A 26528-nucleotide genomic window follows, 5' to 3' on the forward strand; every position below is an offset into this window, starting at 1 on the left:
ATATATATATATATATATATATATATATATATATATATATATATATGGCCAATAGTGAGATCACTGAGTTCATTTCAATTCAGGGGAGCATTTAAATGTATACTATGTTCCAAGCACTATGCTAAGACCAGAGACAGAAAAAAAAACCAGAAAGTCTCTGCCCTCAAACAGCTTATATTAGATTGGGAGAACATAGAAAATTAAATTTAAATTATATATTAAGTCATTTTCAAGGGGAAGGCACCAACAACTGGACACCTAAGAAACTTACTATAGAAGGTGACACATAAGCTGAGCTCTGAAGGAAGCTTAGGAGGGAAGGAGATATAGTCCAAGCATGGGGGGTAGCCTATACAAAGGTAAGGAAGCAGGAGATAAAATGTTGTGTACAGGAAATAGCAAAGCAAGCTGATATATGTGACTATAACAGAAATTCCAAGAAGGGGAGGGAGTAAAGTGCAATCAGCCTGGAAAGAGAGGCTGAAACAAATTGTGAAAGGCTTTAAAAGCCAAATATAAACATATGTATTTTACCCAAGAAGCAAGAGGAAGACACTGGAATTTTCTGTGTGTGGGACTGATATGGTCATCCTATTCTTTAGGAATAGGACAGACTGGAGTCAGGGAGACCAATGAGAAAGCTACTCTTAATAATTCAGATGAGAGACCCAATGAGGCCTTGAACTAAGATGACTGCAGTGAGTAGAGAAAAGGGGGTGAATATGAGATAGACTGTAGAGGGAAGTAAAGTCAATAAGATGTTGCAATTGATTGAATGTGAGGGATAAAGGAGAAGAAAGAGTTAAGATGAGTTCAAGGTTGTGAATCAGGACTATGCCCTCAACAGAAAGAGAAAATATAGAAATATGGAAAGGGAAGGGGGAAGAGGGAAGTGGAGAGATCCAGTACTGCTTAAGACACAAATATACCTTTCTTCATATAGCCAAACAGATTTTTCTAAAGTTCCTACCTGACCACATCATTTCATTATTCAAATTCCAGTGGCTCCTTATTCCCTCCAGGATCAAATATAAACTCCTGTGTTTAGCACATAAAGCCCTTCACAACCTGGCCCCAACCTCCTTTTCAGCCCTATTATCCATCACTCCCCACCATACCTACAGCCTCCCCAACTGTAATGAACACCGGCTTTCACATCCCTTCACTGTGTGTCCTCTGTGCCTGGAATGTACTCCTTCTCACTCCGTTTTCTCAGAATCCCTAGTTTTCTTCAAAGGTCAGCAAGTGTGCCACTTTCCCCTTTCTCCTAAGCTCTGATTATCTATCTCCTAATATCAGCTTGCATTCATTTTGTATCCATCTGTATTTGCGCTAGTCTCCTCTGAGTACAACTTAAACTCTCTGAAGGCAGAGGACTGTTTACCCTTTTGTCTTTGTATTTTTAGTACCCAGCACAAATACCTGGAATACAAAAGGTACTGTAATAAAGGGTTTAAATAGCTTAATGGCTTTTTCACATAATTTGAAATTATTTTCCAGAAAGTTTGGCCTAATTCACAGACACACCTATAGTGACATAGTACGTCTAAGCCTATCCAATACCATTTTCTTTCTTACCATCTTTGCTACTTTGAGGACTGAGTTGTTTTAATTTGCATTTTTCATATTATTAATGATTCAAAGCAACTTTCATCAACTGTTGTCAGTTTGTAATTCTTCTAAGACCATTTGTAAACTTTTACCATTTTGTCTACTCCAACCTTTTTATGTTGTTTCAGAAAAGATAAAATCCCAGTTCCAATAAAAATAAATTTCCCTAAACTTATTTTTTTAGCTTCTATGTACAATACTTACCTTTACTATTACACTTAACCATGGCTCTATGCTGAATGCTCGTCTCTTACTGCCATCCCCCTCATGGAAACCTCATCTTCTCCCACTTCCTAATTCAATGGAAAAGAAAGGGGAAGTGGCTTCCTCCTTCTTGCCCAGTACTACTTCCCAACCACCCTGCCACTCTCTTACTGCTCATAATATCACTCTGAATCGTCTACCACTCCCTACTCATCACCCCAATTACTTAAAAAAAAAAAAAAAAGCAATTGGGATTAAGTAACTTGCTCAAGGTTACCAGGCTAGGTGTTTCTGTGTGGGTGCTAAGTGTCTGAGCCCAGATTCGATCCCAGGTCATCCTGACTCTGGGGCCGGTGCTCTTACTCACTGTGCCACCTGGCCGCCCCTAAGCAATAGGGGTTAAGTAACTTGCTCAAGGTTACACGGCCAGGTGTTTCTGTGTGGGTGCTAAGTGTCTGAGCCCAGATTCGATCCCAGGTCATCCCGACTCTGGGGCCGGTGCTCTTACTCACTGTGCTACCTGGCCGCCCCTGTTCTTCCCTTTCTTTCACCAAGTATTCCTTAAGTTCCTTGGTCCTTTGCAGATACCCACACCTCCTGCCTTGCCATATTCCCAAATGTATGTACACACTTCCTCAAATAACTCTTCTAGTCTTGTGATTTCAGTTTTCATGGCTTTGATGTTTTCTCCTAAATCTATGTCTCCAGTCTTGTCTCTCTCAACAAAACTCCAGTGCTCTATCTTTTAAATGAAAAGACTAGACTAGATGGCCTTTATTAAAGTCCCTGACCAGCCTTAAAATCCTGTAACTTTTTTGATCTATAAATGTCTGTGGAACATTTACACTTCAGCTTCCCACTATCCTGAGACTCAGTATCACTTTCTTGTGACAAAAATTAGTTGACTTCCCTGTCTGTCAATGCACTATGATTCTTCTGGATTATTTCTAATATAAAACCTAGATCTCAACTATGACTCTTTCTTTTCTTCCATCATCTATATCCAGTCTGTCACTAAATCCATAACTGCTTGGCAAGAAATATTTCTCAGGTTTGTATTTCCAGTCACCACCTAATCTAGGCTCTTATCCCCTTCACACATGATTATTTCAATTGCCCCCTACCAGGTTTCGTTAATCATATACTCTCCCTACTTCAAGTTATCCTGAGTACTATCAGATTCATCTTCTTAAAAATATTATTTATATGAAGTCAACTCCCTGCTAAAATATCCAAAGGTTCCCTACAGCTTCCTATATTAAATATAAGTTCTTTCGCTTGATTTTCAAGGGAGTCCTCGGGAGTCCTTCTTAACACTTCCATCCTTTTGATATCCAACTTCACTCCATCCATTCCTCTTCATCATCTGACACACAAACATACACACACACATATATCAAGCTGACTTGCTCATATTGTTACAAAGCCTTGCTTGACTCCTACCATCCTAGCTAATCTCACATTCCCATGAACCCAGGCATATTCTTGTTTTGTTGGCTATTATTCTTTTATATTAGACAAGAATATATCTTCAAGTTCAATGCACAGCATGGGCCAGAGCACCTAGTATCCAAAGGTAAATAGAGTAGATAGTCATTAAATGCTTAATTTTATTTGAATGTGTATACAGGAATGGGGGTGATAAAATCCACACCATGGAAAAACAAGCAGCTAGAGTTAGGAATCAAAACATGTTGCAAATATTAAGCTGCAAACTGTTAGAGAACGTTCCTATAATAAAAAAAAGAAACTAAGTAAAATTTCTTAAAATGTAAAAAAAAGCAAGTTCCTATAATAACCAGTATAGATAACCAAAAGATGATAGGCCCCCAGAGCCACATTAACCTTTAGAGATGGAAGCGAATAAAGTTTTTCTTCTAAAGGGGATAGAAACAGTATTAATTATGAGTAATTTAACAAAATAGGTCATGAAATTCCTAGGTGGTCATAGGCCACAAGGTTAGAGGCAAAGAAACCTAGGCTTGAGTACATTTAACTTCTTTAAGTTTTCATCTATTTTACCTATTAGAGGTAAGAAGAACCTGTGATGAACGAGAGTTTGGCTCAGAGCTTCTTGATGTGGGAGTATATGGACAAAAAGAACACAGGGTTGGGTTCTACTTACCCTTATCAAAAGGAAGAGAACAACCTGATGGGGCACATCCCATTGCTTTCCCAACAAAAGGAAGGGAAAAAAATTTCTCAGTGGAGAAAAAAAAAAGCAGACATAGCAACATAGCCTCTTTGTCAACCACTAACCTTTAAGCTGAAGGTGACTACAGTGCCATTCGCCAAGCCTGCATAGAGTATTCTCCATCGATTATGAAGACAGAGTATGCGGTCTTCCAGTTGTAATGTCTCCAAACACACTCTAGTCTGAAAATGTGGGGTAAAGGTCCAAATTAACAGTGACTCCTGGCAACAGATAGTGAAATTCTCCTCTGCTAAAGGATTATAAAATTAGGCACAGTTTTCCTACCCTAATCCTTCCTCCCTCCCCCCTTCCATCTTTCTTTGAATAAAAGATTCAAAAGTTTAGTTTTTCTCAATCTACCCCATCTACAATTAAAGGTGAACAATTTCTGTAGGAATTTCAAAGTTAAAAAGCTTGTAGAATGATCATTATGTCTTATTCTGTAAGGTTCAATGTCATCTGAATGCTTTCAGAATTTAAGGAAGCAAGTTTTTGATATAGTTTACAAGGTACTATTTATTTCCCAGATCATCCTCAGTCTTTAGATAAATTTGTCTAAATCTGCAAAACCATAACTACAGTTCTAAGGGGGTAGATTTGCTCAAAGGAATTTTTGTTTCTCTCTTCATTTTTGTACTCCTATTATTATTTTATATTCACTTGGAAAACAAAACTTGGTGTTTCAGATATTTAACGTTTTAAAAGAAACAGTGCAGTAATGTCACATGTGTATCTATACTGTTAAGCAACTGAAGTCAATGAATTGACTGGACAGTGACTAAACTTTAATGAATAATTATAGGAAATTTAAGTGACTTGCAGTTTGAGCGGTAACAGTAGAAAGATCTGGTTAAGAAAAAAACCTTTGATTATAAATATGCTGGACCAATCTAGAATAGCAATGTCAAACGTCAGGTTCAATACAACCATAAACCCATAACAAAGATACTGGTCGTTCTGTGTCTTAGGGGCAATGAAAGGATAAAGCATTCTGAAAACAGGAAAACAGGTTTATGAAAGAAAGCAGTTCTTACCTTTATGGTCAAGATATACCTAAAGACACAGCATGCTGAAAATAATTTAATTCAGGAAAAAGAACTAATATACTCGACATATTTTTGAATCGTGGCCCAATGTGGGAAATTGTTTCATCTATGCGTAGGTGTCACAAGGGTTTTTCAATGGAAGAGGAGGGATGGAAAGGAAAGAAAATAGATTTTTGCCAGTTGAAAGAAAAATAATAGCAAATGTTTTTAAAAGGAGGGGAATTTGTAATCAGAAGACTTCCATTACCAAAAAATCTTTAATTACTTGGAATTTACTGAGAAGGGAGAAGGCAATAACAACAACAACAAAAACCACTTACATCAAGTACATTCTTAGTAAAAACAAGTATAGGGAATGTCCTGTGGAATGTCACCTCAACAACCTATACTTTTTTAATATGATTTGAACAACCAGAAGTAACCTACACAATGATAATTCACAATTTATGAAGTCTCACAGTAAGTAAATGTAGTATGTTAAAGATTATAGATTTGAAAACAGATGAATATATTTTGTAAAGCCCAGAAATCACAAGTTCAAACAAAAACAAATTTTTTTGATTGAGAGTAAACAATACGTTTGGTACACAAGACACAGTAGTCAATGATTACAACGATCTACTGTTTGATAAACCCAAAGACCCCAGCTTCTGGGATAAGAAATCACTATTTGACAAAAACTGCTGGGAAAACTGAAAAATAGTATGGCAGAAACTGGGCACAGATTGTCTGACAGTGTATATACCAAAATAAAGTTCAAATGGGTACATGATTTAAATATAAAAGCTGATACTATAAACAAATTAGGGCAGCAAGGAATATTTTATCTGTCAGATTTATGGAGAATGGAGGAATTCATGACCAAACAAAAGAAAGAGAACATTATGAGATGCAAAATGAATAATTTTGATTACATTACACTGAATAGTTTTTGCACAAGGTCAATGCAACCAAGAATAGGAGGGAAGCAGAAAACTGAGAAAGAATTTTTACAACTAGTGTCTTTGATAAAGGCCTCATTCCTAAACTATATAGAGAACTGAGTCAACTTTATAAGAATACAAGTCATTTCACAATTGATAAATGGTCAAAGGAAATGAACAGGCAATTTTCAGAGGAAGAAATTAAAGATATTTATAGTCATATGAAAAAATGCTCTAAATCACTATTGATTAGAGATGCAAACATAGACTGGCAAACATAGCAAAACAAGAAAATGATAATGATAAAGAAAATGAGAGGATGTGGGAATACTGGGACACTAATTCATTGTCAGTGGAGCTGTGAGCTGATCCAACCATATGGAGAGCAATTCAGAACCATGCCCAAAGGGCTATAAAAATGTGCATACCCTTTGACCCATCAATACCACTTCTAGGGCTGTATCCTGAAGAGATCATAAAAATGGGATAAGGATCCACATGTACAAAAATATTTCTGGCAACTTTTTTTGTGGTAGCCAAAAACTAGAAATTGAAGGGATGCCCATCAATTGGGGAATGGCTAAACAAATTGTGGTTTATGAATGTAATGGAATACTACTGTGCTATAATAAGAAACGATGAACAGGTGGACTTCAGAGAAATCTGGAAAGACTTATACGAACTGATGCTGAGTGAAGGGAGCAGAACCAGAACATTGTACACATTAACAGTCAGTGTGCAAGGACTGATTTTGATAAGACTTAGCCCTTCTCAGCAATGTAAGGACCTAAAACAATTCCAAAGGACACATGATGGAAAATGCCAGTCACATCCAGAAAAAGAACTATGGAGTCAAAATGCAGAAAGAAACAGACTATTTTCTTTTGTTTTGATTCATTTTGTTTTGTTTTTCTCATCGTTTTTCCCATTTGTTATAGTTCTTGCATGCAACATAACTAATATGAAAACAAGTTTAATAGGAATGTATGTACAGAGCCCATATCAGATTGCAAGCCATCTTGGGGACAGAGGAGGAGAAAGGGGGAGAAAATTTTAAAATTATGGAAGTGAATGTTTAAAATGAAAAATAAATAATTTAATAAACTGTGTGTGAGGGGGGAGTAAACAATAAATCGGCAATAAAATCAGCAATTCAGAAAAAAAATGAATCCAAACATTTTATTCTTTGAACTAGTCTGGTAATCAAGGTTTTATTTGTAGTCTGATACAGAATAAAAACATGTGAAGAATATAACATAAAAGAAATATACTGAATAGGGCAGTGGACTAGGGAATCAGGAATGCCTGGTGATTTGAATCCCACATCAGGCACTTACTAGCTTTGTGATCTTGGACAGGTCCTTTAACCACTTTGTACCTTAGTTTCCTCATTTGTAAAATATGGGAATTTGACTACATGGCTTCTAAACTCTATGACCCTATGAACATTTGGAACTATAAATGAAAAAAAAAATACCTATGTTATGAACTGAACCAGTCTCAAATTTTGGGAATGTCTAGATGTCACAACCTTAGGGCCTCTAACACTTAGGAGAATAATATTATTTAATTTCTCAATACTGATTATACTTTAGATTTTTTCATGAGTAATGGATTTGAAATAAAAAGACTAGAGTATGAAAGATTTTATTTGCAGAATCTTGGTCAAACCATTTTCTCCAATCCTTTATTGTCTCAATGTGCATAAAGATGTCCCTTACTAGTGCCACCTATACTTCACACAGTTGTTGTGAAGCTCATAGAGTCAGAAATTTAGAGTTGTAAGGAACATTATGAGTCCTCTGGGACCACCAACTTATTTTACAGATGAGGAAACAGAGTCCAAGAGAAGGAGAGTGATTTGCCCAAGGTCACAGAGAAAAGTGACAGAGCAGGTATTTAAACCTGGGTTCCGTGATTTTAAACCCAGTACTCTGCACTGCACTGCTTTAGAACTATATATTTCCTTCAACTAGATAATTTCTCCCTGTTTTCCTGACACCTAAGGGGTTGGAAAACTTTTAGAGATCCTACTGAGTTATATGGGTTATACTGTCATTTATTTTCCAACAAAAAAAGTGAGGGGTGGACAAGGCTGAAGGCCTTAGGACAGACAGGCTACAGAAGAGGAAGGCTCATTCTCCACCTCTGGCAGTGAAGCTTCTGGCACATGAGGCAGCCTGGTCAAGCCTATAGACAGACACACAACTGAAGACGCCTTAGAAGAATGTTCCCCTCTGCTGAGATTCCTCTCTCTACAAACCCAAGTACTATGCCCAGGGGTATTTAGGAGCAGTATTTATCCTCTGCCTAAAAAATAATAAGCATCACTATCTGTAATTCTGCTATTATAAATAAATTCTTTTAGGTCTTGAAGGTTTTGCCATGTTCAAGAGCAATTAAGAGGTCAAACATTAATGAGGTTTAGCTCAGTATGAGTTTACCACCACCTGAGAACATGATGGAGCCACACAGGATGGACTGCTGGGAGATAAGGGCCGGAAGAAAGGAGGGATATCGATAGAGGAGATGAGAGTACCCAAAGACCTTCATCTCCATAATAAATATGCCTGGTTTTGGCCCTGAAACACTACTCTTTCTTACCCCAAAATGTCCTAAGATGATTATCTCTTGGATTATGATATCACATTATGTCTCTAGAATAACTAAGAGGCCAATCCTCAATAATCAAAGCGGCAAAGGAAAAGGCATAGAAAGGCCCTATCGGGCCTTCAATGTCCCCATTCTACATAATAAGCAGACAAAAAGACATCATTCAATTCACCAAGGGTATGCCTACCTTAATATTGTAGCAGTGGATGGTATGATCACTGGAACCGGTGTACAAGGCTGAATTCTTTCCACTGCTCTGAGTAATCACAAGGCAGTTCACTTTGGAGGTGTGGCCCTCAAAAACACCCACACATTTCCTAGTCTAAAGCAAAACCCAGGAGAGATGAGTACATTATTCTGTGATATATATGAAATATCAATACTATTTCCGGGATACCTTCATATTTCAGGACACAAGTCCACAAAAATAAGCCTATGACATATACAGCAAATAACTCAGGCATAATACAGCAGCATATGCATACTTTAGCATATTATTTCCTAAGGTAGGAAGTTCCTATCTTAGGGAAGGGATCTCCCCAATACACAAATTAAGGAAGCATTAATTAAAAAATGTATACCTAGATGCTTACATTTCTGAAATATGGCTTTCTAGAAATATTTAACAGGGATTAACAGCTCATGGAATTATTGCTGGCCTGGAAGCACAAACACACCAGGTACTTTCAATAGGTCCTACTCTTCTAGAGTAAAACACAGCTCTTCCCCATAATTGGTCTTCATGCTTTAAAGAACAATGCTTCTGAAGAGAAAAGCTACGGCCTATAGGTCTTTTCGCCAAAACAACTGAATGCAATGATTCATTTAAGGTTATTTCAGGTTGAAATGCATTAAATAACTTTAAACAGATAATCAGTGAGTTCATAGTGGATCCTTAGAGGCCTTATGCTCTTCCCAAAGCACAGATTAATTCTCACCAGAAAGGAATTCCACTTCAATTTCCCCTCCTGCTTAGTAATTTTGCCCCCATTTAGTAACCCCTCTACCCTACATTGCTATTGTCAGCTTTGCAAATTCTCTATGGGCAAAGACTATTATTGTTGTAATCTACATTGACTGTGGTGCTTTGTGCGTAATGGTACACTTTAAAGGCAACATGCTTTTACATATAGTATCTTATTTAATCCTAAGAGGTAGATATTACAAGTTTTATTAGTCCCATTTTTCAGGTGAGAAAACTGGCCCATAAAGGTTAATGACTCAGGGTGGCTAGGTGGCACAGTGAATAGAACACCAGCCCTAGAGTCAGGAGGACCTGAGTTCAAATCTAGCCTCAGACATTTTAACACTTACTAGCCATGTGACCTTAGGCAAATCACTTAACCCCAATCACCCTGCCTTCTCCCCTCCAAAAAGCAAAAAATAATCTGCATCATAGAGGTTAATGATTTGCCTATGATTACATAGTTATTGTTAGAAGAAACAGGAAAAAGCTACACTGAGTGGAGACAGAAAAAGAGAGAGATTTCCTAACATTCTCATTTCCTGTTTCCTAGACCCTGGTTCTGGTCAGGAGGATGCAGTGCCCTATGTCTGGGAGGTTTCTAATACTTCCTTCTTCCTGAGTGCTGTGTGTCCAAGGACAGTCTCCACCCTCCACAGATCTGCCAAAACCATTTTTCCTAAAGTGCATCTATGACTATGCCAGTCTCCTACTCTAAATCTCTAGTAACTAGCTATTGCATCTAAGATAAAATATGATTTCATCAGTTTAGTATCTGAAGCTCTTCACATTGTGGCTCCAGCCTGTATTTGCAGCCTTATCTCCTATTAATTATGCTGACATGCTCTACAGCTCACCCAACTGGCCTAGTGATAGTTCTTGAATGATGCATCTTATCTCTTGCTCTTGCTAGGCTTCTCCATGCCTGGCATGAATTCCCTTCTCACCTGTGGCTCTTGGAATCTTTAGTTTCCTTCAAGGTTCAGTTCAGGGACTACATCCTGGAGCAGACAGTCTTTTCTGGACCCCTCTTATTGTTAGTAATCTCTCCCTCTTCAAATTATCTCACATTTATTTATATGTTTATATTTTGTACTGCTCAGTGGAAAGCAAGTGCCTTTGTTGCTTTTATAAAAAATCTCTAAAATCTTGCACATAGTAGGAGCTTAATAATGAACTGAAAAATCAGTTCATAAAATAGTCTCAAGAAAGAATGAAGGGAAAAACAAATTGTCAACTAAAAACACATTAGAAGACTAGCAGGTCAAAAAAATTCTTGCAACGGCATATATCATAACAGCATAAAGACAATACTTTTACTTCCCCCTTCATTACAGAGGCAAGGGACAATGGCTTGTGGAATATTGCATCTGTTGTCAGATATAGTTGATGTGCTTTTTTTTTTCTTTTAAAATCCTATTATAAAGGATAGCTTGCTGAATAAGAAAATGTGAATGATATTTTTGGAAATAAATATGGTATAGGAAAAAAAGTATCAATAAAAAAGCATTTTAGGGGCGGCTAGGTGGCGCAGTGAATAGAGAACCGGCCCTGGAGTCAGGAGTCCCTGAGTTCAAATCTGAGCTCAGAGACTTAACACAAAAACTAACTTTGGGCAAGTCACTTAACCCCAACTGCCCTACCTTCCCCCCCCCAAAAAAAAGCACTTTAAATTTATGACCAAACAAGAGACAGAGAGCATTATGAAATACAAAATGGATTAATTTTGATTACATTAAATTGAAAAGTTTTTGTACAAAGCTTATGTAACCAAGATTAGGAGGGAAGTGGAAAACTGGGAAAGAATTTTTTACAACCAGTATCTCTGACAAAGGCCTCATTATAAAATATACAGAGAACTCAGTCAAATTTCTAAGAATCCAAGTCATTCCCCAATTGATAAATGGTCAAAGGATATGAACAGGCAGTTTTCAGAGGAAGAAATTAAAGATATGTATAAGCATATGAAAAAATGCTCTAAATCACTCTTGATTAGAGAAATGCAAATCAAAATTACTCTGAGGTACCACATCTCATCAGTCAGATTGACTAACATGACAAAACAGGAAAATGATAAATGCTGGAGAAGATGCGGGAAAATTGGAACACTATTGCACTGTTGGTGGAGTTGAGAATTGATCCAATCATTCTGGAGAGCAATTTGGAACTATGCCTAAAGGGCTATAAAAATGTGCACGCCCTTTGACCCAGCAATACCACTTCTAGGGCTGTATCCCAAAGAGATCATGCAAGTGGGAGCACCTGTATGTACAAAAGTATTTATAGCAGCTCTTTTTGTGGTGGCAAAGAACTGGAAATCCAGGAGTCATCCATCAATTGGGGAATGGCTGAACAAGTTGTGGTATATAAATGTAATGGAATACTATTGTGCTATGAGAAATGAGGAGCAGGGCCGACTAGGTGACACAGTGAATACAGCATCAGCCCTGAAGTCTGGAGGACCTGAGTTCAAATTCAGCCTCAGACACTTAACATTTACGAGCCGTGTGACCTTGGGCAAGTCGCTTAACCTCAATTGCCCTCCAAAAAAAGCAAAAAATAAAAATGGCAGGGAGGGGGCAGGTGGACTTCATAATAACCTGGAGAGACATATAAATTGATGGTGAGTGAGAGGAGCAGAAGCAGGAGAACATTGTACACAATTAGAGACACATTATATCTGTGATGACTAACTTTGATGGACTGGGCTCCTCTCAGCAATGCAAGGCTATTAGACAATTCTAAAAGACTCATGATGGAAAGGGCTATCCAAACCCAGAGAAAGATTCACGGAGTCTGAAGGCAGATTGAAGCAAACTACTAGCTCTCTTTTTTGTTTCTTCTTTCTCGTTGTTCATTTCATTGTTTATAATTCTTTACAACTTGACTAATGTTTCATTGTGAAGGTATATGTAGATCCTATATCAGACTGCATGCCGTCATAGAGGGGAAAAGGTGAGGAGAGGGAGAAAATCTGGAACTCAAGATCTTGTGGAACTGAATGTAGTAAACTAAAAGTAAATTAATAATTTTTTTTTAAAAATCACTTTAAAAAAGCACAGGGGCAGCTTGGTTGCACAGTAAATAGAGCACTGGCCCTGGAGTCAGGAGGATCTGAGTTCCAATTCAGCCTCAGACACTTGACACTTAACTAGCTGTGTGACCTTGGGCAAGTCACTTAACCCCAATTGCCTTGCTTTCCACCCTCCAAAAAAAAAAGCACAAAAGTAGCAAACTGTTTGGTGGTTGACATTGTATTTGTATAACTGAAGATCATAACCAGATTCCAGAAGCAATTGGTTATGTCCTTAGATTAGTTTCAATACAAATCCTTATAAAAACTTTAAAAAAAAAATTGCCTCCAAAAGCCTTATTTGTCCTTAATACATATCCTATGCTTTTTCTTTGAATTCAACATTTATTACTCATGTATAGATTCAACACACTGTGTCAATTTGTGGATTTAACCTTCTCCCCAAATGCAGTAATTTGCTTCTCTTTCTAGCAATCTCCACTATGCTCCAAAGAGAACAATGGGCTAGGAGAGCTCCTATACCTACTTCTAGCGTAGCGAACAAGCACAAAGCCTTTGTCCCGGGGTAGGGGATTTTCTTGGGCCACTGCCTAGCTTCAGTTAGACCCTGGGCACAAATTCATTGTCATGACTGTGCCATAGCAATGACGAATCCTTATTACCACAGGATAGGAAGATTTAGAGCTTAGGAAGAAGGAGCCTTAGCTGCCTGGGCCCAATCCCTTCATTTTACAGAGGAAGAAGATAAAAGGTTAAGTAACTTTCTCACAGTCACACAAATATCAAATGGCTGAGTAGGGAACTGAACATCAAGTTATTTTTTTTTTAGACAAAAGAAAGTACTGTTTTTCTTACATATACATAATCCATTTGCTACAAGGGAAAGTAAAATCATTAAAGATTAACTTAAAAACTAAGAATTTATTTTCTTGGAAACTGGCAGCAATGAATAATGAAATTTTAACTCTCTATGGGGGAAACAAGGTGTTGCTAGACCAAAGTTACAAAAGGAAACAAGGAAGTCAGTCTACTTACCACCAAGTTATAGGCTCTAACTGTTTTATCAGCTGAACAGGTATACAATAAGTTCCCAAAAATCTGAATAGCATTCACGGCAGCTTGATGTCCCTCAAAATTTCCTTCAGTGGGTTCATCATCATCTCCGGGCTCTGAAGAGATTTCTATAAGGTAAGGGTATGTTTTCTCTTTACATTCTTTCTCTGTTTAAATTAAGCTCTTGTCGATGTCTTCTATTTTTCACATGATCATCACAGTTATCCCCATTATCATTTCCCCTCCTGAGAGCTAGCCAATAACAAGTGTTTTTTAAAGACCCCTTTCCCCTCACCAAAAAAAAAAAAAAATCAAGATGAGACTGATCAGTACAGTGAAAAGATTTAAATACGTGTGCAATGTGTAACACCTGTGGAATACAACTTTCGGTGGGCGGGGGGACTGGAGTGTCCTCTCCTATCTTTTCTTTTTTTTTTTTTGGAGGGAGCAAGGCAGGGCAATTGGGGTTGAGTGACTTGCCCAAGGTCACATGCCTAGCGTTAAGTGTCTGAGTCCGAATTTGAACTCAGGTCCCCCTGACTCCTGGGCCGGTGGTCTATTCACTGCGCCATCTAGCTGACCTCTCTCCTATCTTTTCACTCAAGTTATGCTTGATCTTTATACTTCTATTACATTCCCTTTTGACTTTTCTTTTTTTCAGTATGGGGTTGCTCTTTGCATTTACATTATGGTGTTCACAGCCCGCATTGTTTTTTTCAGCAGGTTGCTTAACTTGACCCTGTATCAGTTCTTATAGATCTTTCAATGCTTCTCTTCATTCATCACACACATCATTTCTTACAGCTCAGCAATATTCCTTTACATTGACATAATACAATTTGTATAGCCAATTCCCCAATCAGTGGGCATCCAAGGTACTTCTAATTCTTAGCTAACACAAAAAGCCTCGCTATAAATATTTTGTAGTATATGAGGACTTTCTTCTTATTGATGGGGTAGAAACCTAGTAATGAAGTCTCTGGATCAAAGGGTATGGACATTTTGGTCACTTTATCTGTACAATTCTAAACTGCTTTCCTAAATGGCTGTACCATTTCATGACTCCCACAACAATGTATTACTGTGCTGATAATTCCACAACCAAATGACTATTGCAATTTTTTTGGTCATCTTTGCCAATTTTCAGGGTGTAAGGTATAACCCTGAGGTTTTTTCCTAATTTGTATTTCTCTAATTGTTATGATTTAGAGTATTCTTTCATTTGGTTGTGAATTCTTGTTTTAAGAATTGAATGTTCATATTCTTTGACCACTTATCCATTGGAGAATTGCTATTAGTTTTGTATATTTATTAGTTGTTTATTTATTTTGGATACCAAACCCTCATCTAAGAAATTTGACACTTTGCTTCATTTCTTATCATAAGTGAATTTGTCTATACACAGAAGCTTTCAGTTTCATGTCATTAAAGTTATGTTTTATCTTTTGCACTTGCTTCTATTTCATTTGGGTAAGAATAATACATTTTCTATCCATAACCATGAGGTATATTGACCTGCTTCTCTTCTAGTTTTTTAAAGTTGTTGAATCTTCAATATTCAGATCACATGTTCATTTAGAATGGACATTGGAATATAGTGAAAGGTGTTGGTTTAAGCCTGTTTTCAAGTTTTCCCACCAGTTTTTACTAAAGAAGATTTTTTCCTGGATGATTTGTCAAACATTGGACTTTTGAGTTCCATTGTTTCTAATTCTTCTTTGCCAAGTCCATTCCAATGATTTATTTTTTTAAAACAAATATTAGATGTTTTTTGGTGACTATATTTTGAAGTCTAGAAGACATTCCCCCCCCCCATCTCTGCCTCTTTTAATCACTCCACTTGACCTTCTGCTTATTCAAAGAAATACATCTACTATTTTATCAAGTTCTATGAAGTATCTTTGGTAATATGATTGGTATAGCTTTAAAAGTATAAAATACTTTGGTAGTACTGTTATTTTTATTGTATTTGCACACCCTAACCAAAAGAACAAAATATTCCTCCGGCTAATTTAAGTTCTTTATTATTGGATCTATACAATTCTTTTGTGTGCTTTGGTAGGTTGATACTCTATTAATTCATTCATTTGGATTGGGATTTCTCTATTTTTTTCTTTTTGTTTGTTTGTTTTGTTTGCTTTTTGGAGGAAGGTAGGGCAATTGGGGTTAAGTGACTTGCCCGAGGCCACATGGCTAGTAAGTGTTAAGTGTCTGAGGCCACATTTGAACTCAGGTCCTCTTGACTCCAGGGCCAGTGCTCTACTCACTGTACCACCTAGTTGCCCCTCTATTTTTCTTTCTTGGGTCCCACTGTTATTATGTAGAAATGATGCTAATTTTTGAGGATTTATTTCATAGCCTGCAACTTTGATAAAACTATTAGTTGTGCCAATTTGTATATTTGCTGAATTCCTAGGATTTCCCAAGTACACCATATTATCAGCAAAAAGGGACAGTTTTATCAATTTTTTACTTATCTTTATGCCTTTCTTATTGTCTTATTATTGCTGCTAGCATTTCCAGGACTATATCAAATAATAGTGGCAAGAATGGGCATCCATCCTTGATTCCCGTATTTGTTAGAAAAGGTTCTGGTGTATCCTGATTGTATACAGTGCTAGATTTGGGTTTTATATAGACGTTTTCTCTGGTATTAAAATATATGCCTATATTTTGTAAGGTTTTTAGCATAAAAAGAGTTGCACTTTATCAAAAGCTTTTTCTATATCTACTGAAATCATATGGTTTTTAGTTTTTTGGGGTTTTTTTGCTTTTTGGAGGGGGAAGGGCAGGGCAACTGGGGTTAAGTGACTTGCCAAGGTCACACAGCCAGTGTTAAGTGTTTGAGTCCACATTTGAACTCAGGTTCTCCTAACTCCAGGCCCGGTGCTCTATTCACTGTGCCACCTAGCCACCCCTATCATATGTTTTTTAGATGTTCTGGTTTTTAATAAGATTGATCATGTTGCTTATTTTCCTGATGTTGAACCATTCTTTCATCCCTGATGGAAATCTAACTTGGTCACAATGAAAGATTTCTTGGATAAACTGGCATAGTTGTTTGACAGGATTTCGTTTAAAATGGGTCAATATTCATTAATGATATCAGTCTACAGTTTTCTTTCTGTGATTTATTCTTCATTGGTTTAGATACTGGTACTGTATTTTTTATTTTTGTTAAAAGGATTCTGGTAGGGTGCTTTCTTTCTCTATTTTTGGGAATAATATGTGAAGTATGAGTACTAATTGATCTTTAGAAGTTTGATAGAATTCTCCTTTGAATTCACCTGTACCAGGGGTGCTTTTCTTTGGTAGTTCCTTTACAATTCAATTGCTTTTTCTGAGATTGGGTTATTTTATTATTTTATTGTTATTTTATTATTCTGAGATTGGGTTATCTTTTGTTATTTTGGGTATTTTATATTTCTGAAGCATGTCTTTTCAGTTAAAAGAATGGCTGCCTAGGTCTAACAATATCCACAATAAACCATCGCCTAACCATTTACTACCACTGATAAAAAGAAATTATAAAATTGCTCAAAATCTACCACTAAGTGCTAAGCACACAGTCTGACATGTATACAGTAAGGACTTAATAAATGTTTGATAACTGATATTAAAGAGCTGACATAAAGTGATTTATGATTTATAAAATCTATACCGTATTTACCTATATTATCGAATTTGAGACTCAAAACAACCTTGAGATTGTTACTTTTTATAGGAAAGGAAATCAGTTGACTTCGCCATGTTCACATAGAAAATAAATGTTAGAGGTGGGAGTTAAATCAAAATCCCTCCAAACTTCAAGAGTTCTTTCTCTTATACCATACTGTCTTTCTAGTTACAGATCTATTCCTTCCATTGGGCATTGTGTTCTCTAAATGGTATTCTTGAGATGCAAACATCCCTGGAAGGAGCATTATAGTGAGTTACATCTTAAAATACTTCATGTGAATTAGTTTTCCCAAAAAAGGACTGAAAAGTAGCTCAAGAAAAACTTTACCTATTTTAAATTTTACCTCATGCTAGTTAGCAGTGGACCAAGGCAATCTAGCTAGGTAAGAAACAGAAAAAGTAGGCTCTTTTTTGGAAGTACATGCAATATAACTTTATGCAGTAATCCTTAATAAATGTAAATAATACTTTTCTGGTTGATCAAATTAAATACCTGAAGAATTCTTTGAGCCCTTTATCGAGGAGATGGAAGTCTGAGTTTCAACCACACTATAAACGAAAAGCAAACACCTCAGCATTAATATTAACAGGTAAAGTACCAAAAATGAAAGCTTTTCTTCTAACTCAAGGTAGGCTTTTAAAATAGTAAGCTAGATTGGCCAAATCAGCACCCCAGATCCACCAAACCAGATTCTGGCTTAACTGAAACTCTTAATATGCAATTTAGTGAATACTTTTAAAAATGGATCCTCAAACAGAAAATAAGTCTATTTCATGCAATTCATAAGGTGTGATTTTTCTCCATCTTTTCCCCCTTACTCAAATTTGAAAAAAGAATCTGTATTCTCATTAATATGGGTATTCCCTCCAATGATAGAGATGACAACCCATCAATGACTGACTGTCCTTTATGATTTTTGCCTCTGTTCTCCCATAAATTTGTCAGGGTAATTACATGCAACAATAGCTAAGAGGCCTGTTTGTTTGTTATTTTGACATCTTGGGGATAGCAATGAAACAGGCAACTATCCACTGGATTATCTCTTGCTCTAGCCCTTTGATCATATATACACCATCCGCCTTCCACATGAGTATGTGTAATAGATATAATCTATATAAATGCTGATTCACAGTAGAAAGAAAATTTAGTGAGAGCCAGGCTGTTCAGCCAAGAAGTTATTACCTTCTGGGGATGCCATCCTTATAATGTGTTCCAATTTCACTTGTAGAGCTGACTTCATCACACCCAGAGCGAGATGCTTCCAGCAGGGATTGCTCTGTAGAGTTCCAGGTATCATCCTTACATGGACTATCTGGTTTCTCCTCTCCAGACTCAGATGATTCAATGGCTACCACTTCTAACTGAGAGTTAGGAATCTCAAAAACTTCCAGGGAAGAGTCACTGTCAGGCTCATCTCTAGTTCTGTCTTGTTCCTGACCATTTCTCCCATCTTCCTGTTCCAAGGATGTGGACGTTGTCACTTTTCCTCCTTTACTCATCTTTCCAGCCTTGATTTTCCTTACAGGTTTGGCAGTAAAGACATCCTGCTCTGTGTCACTGTTCTCAGGTACATGGGCTGCTCTCAGAGTTTTCTTCTTCCTGAGCTTCTTTTTTTTCTTGTTTCCTTTGCTTTCAGCTGAAGTCAGAGTAGATTCTGCTAGTTGTTCAGCCAATAGTGTGTGTTCCTTCTCCAAAGGAGTTTGTGAAGGAAAGGTCAGGCTCAAAAAGGAGCTACTACAAGGTTCAACAATGGTGCTATTTTTGGTTGATACTTCCCCCTCTTTCTTTATAAGAGGATCAATTAATTGGGAAGCAGATTGTTCTACTCTTCTGGTACCACCTTGTTCCAGGGATGACTTCAGTTCTTGGCTTGCATTCTGGAAACTCTCTGTTAAATGGGACAGGGAAAATGTCCCAGTGATGATTGGGTACAATGAATAGTTGCCACTGATGTCTCCTAAAGAAGGGAAGGCAGAATTACTGCATTTTCCTTTGTACCAAATTATGAACAAAAAACTGATTTCATCTAAAATAATAGTTATTTTGTGTCATTTGTATTCAGAGTAAAGCATAATCATTTTAGCTAATATATATCTCAAAGGGAACAAATTCTATCTTTCCAGTCTAAGCCAGGGAAGCTTCCATCTTTATTGCAGGGCATAGATGGTTTCTGGTATCCATTTTGATTCAAACAACTTAGAAACTCAGTATTTGAAAACTATTTCTACAATGTATTCTTTTAGGTTACCAACTTTCAAATTTAAAATTTACTAACTAAAAAAAAACAAAATAAAAACTAACGGAAATATTATATCAGACAGCAACATTTAAATTACTTTCATACTCCCCTACATACAAATAAAATGTCTGGCTTTTCATCCTTTTGCTTAAAAAAACCAGACTTCCTAAATTCTTAATTATCAGTATCATAATGACTATTTTAAAATCTAATAGGAATTTTTCAAGGACTTGGTAGTTGCTTTAAAAATAAGTTCAATCAACAGTTTGGTTTTGTTTCTGTTAGCAGGCTGATCTCAGAGGTGCATAAAGGCATGTCATAGCCCTAAGAGAAAAGCTCTCAGAACTAGGGCTAGCAGAGTTCTTAAATCTTCTAGTCTAAGCCTTTACAAATAAGCAGATCAAACGATGTGCACAAAGTCATACATGGAATAAGAAGCAGAACTTAAATTTGAAATCAAGGTACCGTGTTTCCCCAATAATAAGACCTATCCCGAAAATAAGCCCTATTGAGATTGCTACTGTAGTGAAGGTGATCCCCTGTGCTACACGCTACATTACGGTACCCTCTGTATGCACTGTGCACCGTCCCCCCCTCCTCGTGAAAGCGCTCCGAGCTGCATCCAATCAGAGCTGCAGCAGTGAGCACGTCATCCTGTTCTTCCCCAGTGATTTGCTTGCTGGTACATTTTTTTGTTCACATTTACCTGTTTATTAAAATTGCTGTCAATGTTCATTAAAATAAGCCCTCCCCTGAAAATAAGCCCTCTGGTGTTTTTCTGTCCAAAAAAAAATAAGACAGTGTCTTATTATGGGGGAAACACGGTACATATTTCTTTCTATAGCACCATGCTTAATTTGACTAGTTGGTCCAAGATGGGTAACTAGGAACAGTGGAAAGATATGGAGATGCAATCCTATGAAGGCAGGACTGAGGAAAACTATGAAACCCAACTGACTTCCTTTTTCAGAAAAGCAGGCCCAATTTGACTGAGTATTGACGGTTACACTCCTTGAAAGAATATCTGAAGGAATACAAGTTAGAAACTAACAAAATTCTACCCTGAATTAAAAGAAAGCAGGATCAGTAAAAGTATAAATGGCTCATTTAACAATTTCCAGGTTGGGATCTTGGGGGGAAAAAAATCTGTCTCATCTCACAGTACTGTGGTTTAATTCTTGAGTACCTGATACTTTTTTTTCCTACATCAATAGGAATTAATAGATCACCCATTAAGTGGGCAAAATCCAACTGCTTCAAAGAGAATGTTTTAAAAGCCAGAAATTGGGAAGAGAAAAACATGAAGACAAAAAGAAAAATTCATCCCTGGGATCAAAAAGTGGATATGTCATAAACATCCACATCTATATTAACTTGGTAAAGCAAGTCCCAGGACAGATCTTTATCCTATCCTATCTACTCTTTAAGTTTGAACTTTCAATTTTCTTCCTAGTGTTCTAAGTACATGTATTTTATCACTGTCGTGCATGTATGCACCAAATCTCTTCCATTTGCATATGTATACCCTTTATGTCTGTACTGTTCTGACATTCACTGTCAAGTTATTAAAGGTAAGTTTCTCATGCAAAAAAACTTACCTGATTAACTTTGGTTTTGATGAAGTCGTTTGGCCATTTGTCCAAAGTTAGTATATAGACTTTTGTATACTCAATAAATACACAATTCCATTTTCAAGTAAAGTCTCATATTAGGGTAAGTTGTTAGGATAGTCTGTTAAGTTGTGTGATCACCAAAGCTAAAAGATCCTAAACTCGTGAGACTTTTGGAACACACATAGGAAAAAATCACCAACAAGGGAAGTTCTGTTATGGTTCAAATAGAAAATATATGCAGACAAATATCAATGAGTGTACAGGTAGGCAGATGCAGGATTTAATAGTTGAGGCAATCTAAAACCCATTCTTCTCCCTCTTGGTATACTGATACATAATTCACATGGATAATTTACGTGAGAGGTGAAACACTAGAATAAGAGCATCTAGAAAGTTATCATTTGGATATTAGAATACTCCATTTGAGAAATTCTATTGAACTTTCAATTTTCTTGGGAACTTTTGGCTCTGCTGTTCCTTGCTGTGCCATTTTTGCCATATATCTAAGATCCCCTGTAGTTATGCTAAAGTTCATTTTGACCTTAACTGAATGGCTCCAGAAGGGAATCTCAGATAAATCATTCATCCTATAATCCCTAGAATTTGGTCTTGGTGCATTATTGTGTGGGAGTTTCCTAATATTCTTCAGATCCTCATCTCTGTAGGTTGGTCATACAGTCTTGACTGTGAATCCTGGACAAAGCTTTCCTTCTTCTTCTTGCCAAAGAGAACCTTTCTGAAATTAAAATGTCCCTAAGAATAGGGAAAGCAGTTTTGAATACTGGAGTCAAAGCAGTTTTACTCTAAACTTAGTAATACCGAAATTATGAGGCAAAATATCCTCAGATAAGTCAATATAATCTTAAAGTGTACTGTAAACTGTTTTGGTGCAAATAGGAAAAATTGAAATAGGAAATTTGAATGGGGTGGGTGGATGTGTGTGGGTGCGGGTGCATAAAAAGGTTTACTTTGGAAATGATAGTAGCACAGGGTCACTGATTTAGAAGTGAAAGTGTCCTTAAAGGCCATTTACTCTCAAAGTCTTTTACATATGAGTAAACTTAGACCCTAAAAGCTGAGAAACTTGCCAACAACACTAAGAAAGAAAATTTCAAGAGTTTAGATTCAAACTGAAGTCCTCTGACCCCAAATTTAGTTTGACTTACACAATATTCCAGTTTGTTTTTTGGTACCACTTTCAACCCTGTTCTATTTTAAACGATAAAGTCCTAATTCTGATAAAAGTTTTGTTTGCAAAGTTAGCCAAACTAAAGGGATTAGAAATGCATAGAAAATTTAGTCTTAAAGGTGTCTTAAAGAAAAAGCATCTGTGACATTTTAAGAAAGAAGGTAACTGCCAAAATATGGAAAAACAGATTACCAAAAAGTAGATAGTTGCCTTTCCTGGCTGAGTCATTTAAAATAGTAACCACAGTATATGAATCTCCTACTGAATTTAGGGTGCAGGGGCCCCATGGGAAGAGCAGAAGGAGGGAAGGATCGCAAAAGAGTATGCATAGCAAGAACTCTGTGGTATATTTATTAATATAAAAAAGTAATTAACTGATAAACAACAGTACTGAAGGTCATGTTAAGAGGAATTGAGTTGGGAAAAAAAGGAATTAGAACAGGGCAAGGCAAATGCATTATGCCATTTAAAAAGAAAAAAGCAGGAGCTAACACCAAAGTAAGATAAGATAAAAATGCAATTTTGGAAATTTAAAATAACAAATGAATTTCAGTAAAAAAGGATAAATTAAGGTACTACCAGAAAAGGGCAGAGTTAAACATTCTGAGGAACAGCACAAAAACAACTGATTACTAAAATAAAATAAGCTCCATTAAAGGAAATGGAAACAAAAATGAAAAACTGAATATGTACCAATGCCTAATTTTCATTATGTAAGAAGACTTAGAAGATTTTGAGTTTGAATTACTTAGAATAAAATATAAGATACCTAAAGGATATAGTTAGAATATCCAACTGACTCAATGATACGACTGAAAATGGCAGCATCATCATTACCTAAACAATTGAAGAGACTATTTAGGAAAATATTTCATTAATTACCAGGTCTCTGAAAAATTATAATAATGAATGATCTCACAAGGGAATTCTAAGAAAAAGTCAGGGTAGTGAGAGAGGTGAATAGGCAGAGAAGTTCTAATGGCAACTGTTAAGAAAGCTTTAGGAAAGATGATGTTGCAGAAAAGCACTCAGCTGAGCTCTCCCAACATGCCCCCTCCAAACAATTTAAAATTGTGCCTCAAACTGAACACTGGACTGGCAGAGTCAACAAAGTCAGAGCGACACTTTCTTCCACCCCAAGACACCATAAGAGGCTGGAAAGAGATCTGTGACAGGGAAGGAGGATGATCAGGAGTCCATGTGGATGAAACACCAGTGGTGAAAGAAGCAGCAGAACTTCTGGTGCTCTCAAGACAAAGGGGACCTGGCATCTGGTCAAAAAAAGACTGTAAGTGTGCTAGTACAGAATGTAAAACCAGACTCTGTATAGCAACCCTAAATACGTTTCCGGGTCATAGCTCCAGGGCAGAGAAGAGTACTTTGAATCAAGAGGTGGTGGGAGCCCTGAGAGGCACTAACACTTCCTGTCCCAAGGCATCAGAGACTCTGAAGAATAGTAGGAGTGGAGGGTGAAGGGATGAGGAACAATATCAACTGCAATGGCAAGGAATCAGTGGCCCTTTCTGGTTAAGCATCAGAGTGCAGGTCAAGAGAACAGTGCCTACTCCTTTCATCAGATCAAATCAACTTGGAAGAACTAAAAACTTCTAACCCCCAGATCAGAGCTCTGACCTACCCTCTGAGATCAGGAATAGGGACCAACATTAACTTAAACTTCCAGATCAAGAAACAGTTTGGAAAATGAACAAAGAAAGACCAAAGAACCCAACCATAAAAAGTTACTATAATGACAGGAAGATCTCAAGAAGCAATCTCAGAAGACAAAGAAGTTAAAATAACCACCCCTCTGGGGCGAGGGGGGCAGGGTAAATTGGAAACAAGCCCCAAAATAATTCCAAAAAGAGTTTTAAAAAGATTATATCAAGTAGGAGCAGTAGAGGAAAAATTAGGTAAAGAAATGAAATCAAAAGAACAAAATGAGGAAAAGTAAACACTGAAGAAAAAAAAGACCTCCTTAAAAAAACAGATTTGGCCAAATGGAAAAAAGTTATAAAAATTCAATGAAGAAAAGAACTCTTTAAAAAGCAAAATTGGCCAAATGGGAAAAAACAATAAAAAGTTCTCTGAAGAACATAATTCCTTAAAAATAAGAATTGGGCAAGTGGACACTAATTCCATGGGACACAAGAAACAAAAAAACAAGGACAAAAGAATGAAAAAAAGAGAAAAAAATTATAAAATAACTCATGAGTAAAACAAATGACCTAGAAAATAGATCAAGAAGAGATAAAACTGCCAGGAATATTATAGTGAAATACCAGAGCTCCCAGGTCAAAAAGAAAATACTTCAAAATTAGTCAGAAAGAAATCATTCAAATACTGTGGAGTCATAGTAAGGATCACACAAAACTTAGCAACTACCACATAGGAGGAGTGGAGGGTTTAGCATATGATATTCCAGAAGGCAAAAGAGCTGGGATTACAACCAAGAATATAATCTATCTAGCAAAACAAAGCACATTTCTTGAAGAGCAAAGAAATGGACATTTAATGAGAGAGCCTTCAAACAATCCTGAAGAAAGAACCAGGGACAAAGAAAAAAATGTGACATTTAAATACAAAGCTCAAGAGATAAACACATGAAAGAGAAGTCATAAAGGAGTCAATAAGATTAAACTATTTACCTTTCTATATGGGAACAAAACATCTACCTTTTGAGAACTTTATCATTATTAGAACAGATAGAAGGACTCTATACAAAAAGAGGGTATAGGAGTGAGCTGATTATATTGAGATGATGTAAAAAAAAAAAATGGATAGGCAAGAAAGAAGGATGCCCCGGGAAAAGAAGAATGGGAAGAATTATATATTAGTAATAGATAATCTATCTTAGCCAATAAGGAAGTAAGAAGGGAAAGGGTTTAAGAAAAAGAGGGGAAGGTGTGTAATAAAATGGAGACCAGATAAAAGACGACAGTACTCAGAAGAAAAACTGACTTTAGAGGAGGGACAGGATAAAAAGAGAGAGAGGATAACTAATAATAACTAAAACTCTGAATGTGGATGGGATGGAACTCATTAAAAAATCACAAGTGGAAAGCAGAATGGATTAGAAACCAGAATCCAACAATATGTTTGTTGTTTACAAGAAACACACATGAAACAGACACCTATACAGAGTTAAAATATAAGGTTAGAGCATAATCTATTATGATTTAGTAGAAGTAAAAAATATAAGGATGGCAATCACGACCTCAGACAAAATAAAAGCAAAAACAGACTTAACTAAAGGGAAACTAAAGGAACCATAAACATTGAAGTAATATCAATACTAAACATATACGCATCAAATGGCATAGCATCCAAATTCTCAAAGGAGAATTTAAATGAATTACAGAAATAAATAGAAAGTAAAACGATACTAGTGAGGAAGGACCAACCTTCTCCTCTCCGAGTCAGACAAATCGAATCATAGAATAAATTAAGAAAGAAGTCAAGTAGATGAGCAGAATATTAAAAAAGTCAAATATATAACAGACCTCTGGAGACAGAAAGGAGTATGGTTTTTTTGTCAATTGTACATAGCACCTTCACAAAAAGTGATCATGTATTATGGCATAAAAACTTTACAACTAAAATCAGGAAAGCAGAAATATTAAATGTACCCTTCTCAGATGCAATATATTAATGCAATAAAAACTACATCCAATAAAGGGTTATGGAAGCACAGGTTAAAAGTGAATTAGAAACAAAATAATCTAATCCTAAAGAACAAATAGGTCAAAGAACAAACCACAGAAACAATCAATAATTTCATTAAAGAGAGTGACAATGAGAGAACATTCCAAAATTTATGGGATACAGTCAAAGCAATACTGAAGGGAAAATTTATATCTCTAAATATGTATATGAATAAAAGAGAGAAAGAACAGATCAACAAATTGGGCATGCAACTAAAAAAACAAGAAAAATAAATAAATTAAAAATCTCCCAATTAAACACCAAAACGGAAATCCTGAAAAATCAAAGAAGCAATTAATAAAACTGAAAGTATGAAAAACCATTGAACTAATAAATAAAACTAGCAGTTCTTTTTATGAAAAAACAAATACATAAACTGTTGGTTAATTTGTTTTTTTTTTTTAAAGAATACCAATGAAGATCAAATTAAAAGTTATAAGAAATTATTTTGCCCAGTTCCATGC

General features: G+C 36.4%; 1 protein-coding gene across 6 annotated transcripts in view; it reads right to left on the bottom strand.

Moving 5' to 3' along the window:
- ZNF106 (zinc finger protein 106) overlaps positions 1–26528 on the bottom strand; it is an 85240-nt gene that overhangs the window by 11169 nt on the left and 47543 nt on the right. For all 6 annotated transcript variants that reach the window (XM_069105838.1, XM_069105843.1, XM_069105842.1 and 3 more), the window contains 5 exons: positions 18504–19278; positions 17814–17869; positions 13625–13770; positions 8779–8913; positions 4075–4191 (listed from right to left, as the gene is read on the bottom strand). In XM_069105838.1, the coding sequence (XP_068961939.1) occupies positions 4075–4191; positions 8779–8913; positions 13625–13770; positions 17814–17869; positions 18504–19278 (1229 nt within the window). The remainder of the gene's footprint in view (positions 1–4074; positions 4192–8778; positions 8914–13624; positions 13771–17813; positions 17870–18503; positions 19279–26528) is intronic.

This window comes from Petaurus breviceps, unplaced genomic scaffold, assembly GCF_028583685.1.
Source record: "Petaurus breviceps papuanus isolate PSGF00001 unplaced genomic scaffold, PetGlider_PUasm1.0 77, whole genome shotgun sequence".
Classification (NCBI taxonomy): domain Eukaryota; kingdom Metazoa; phylum Chordata; class Mammalia; order Diprotodontia; family Petauridae; genus Petaurus; species Petaurus breviceps.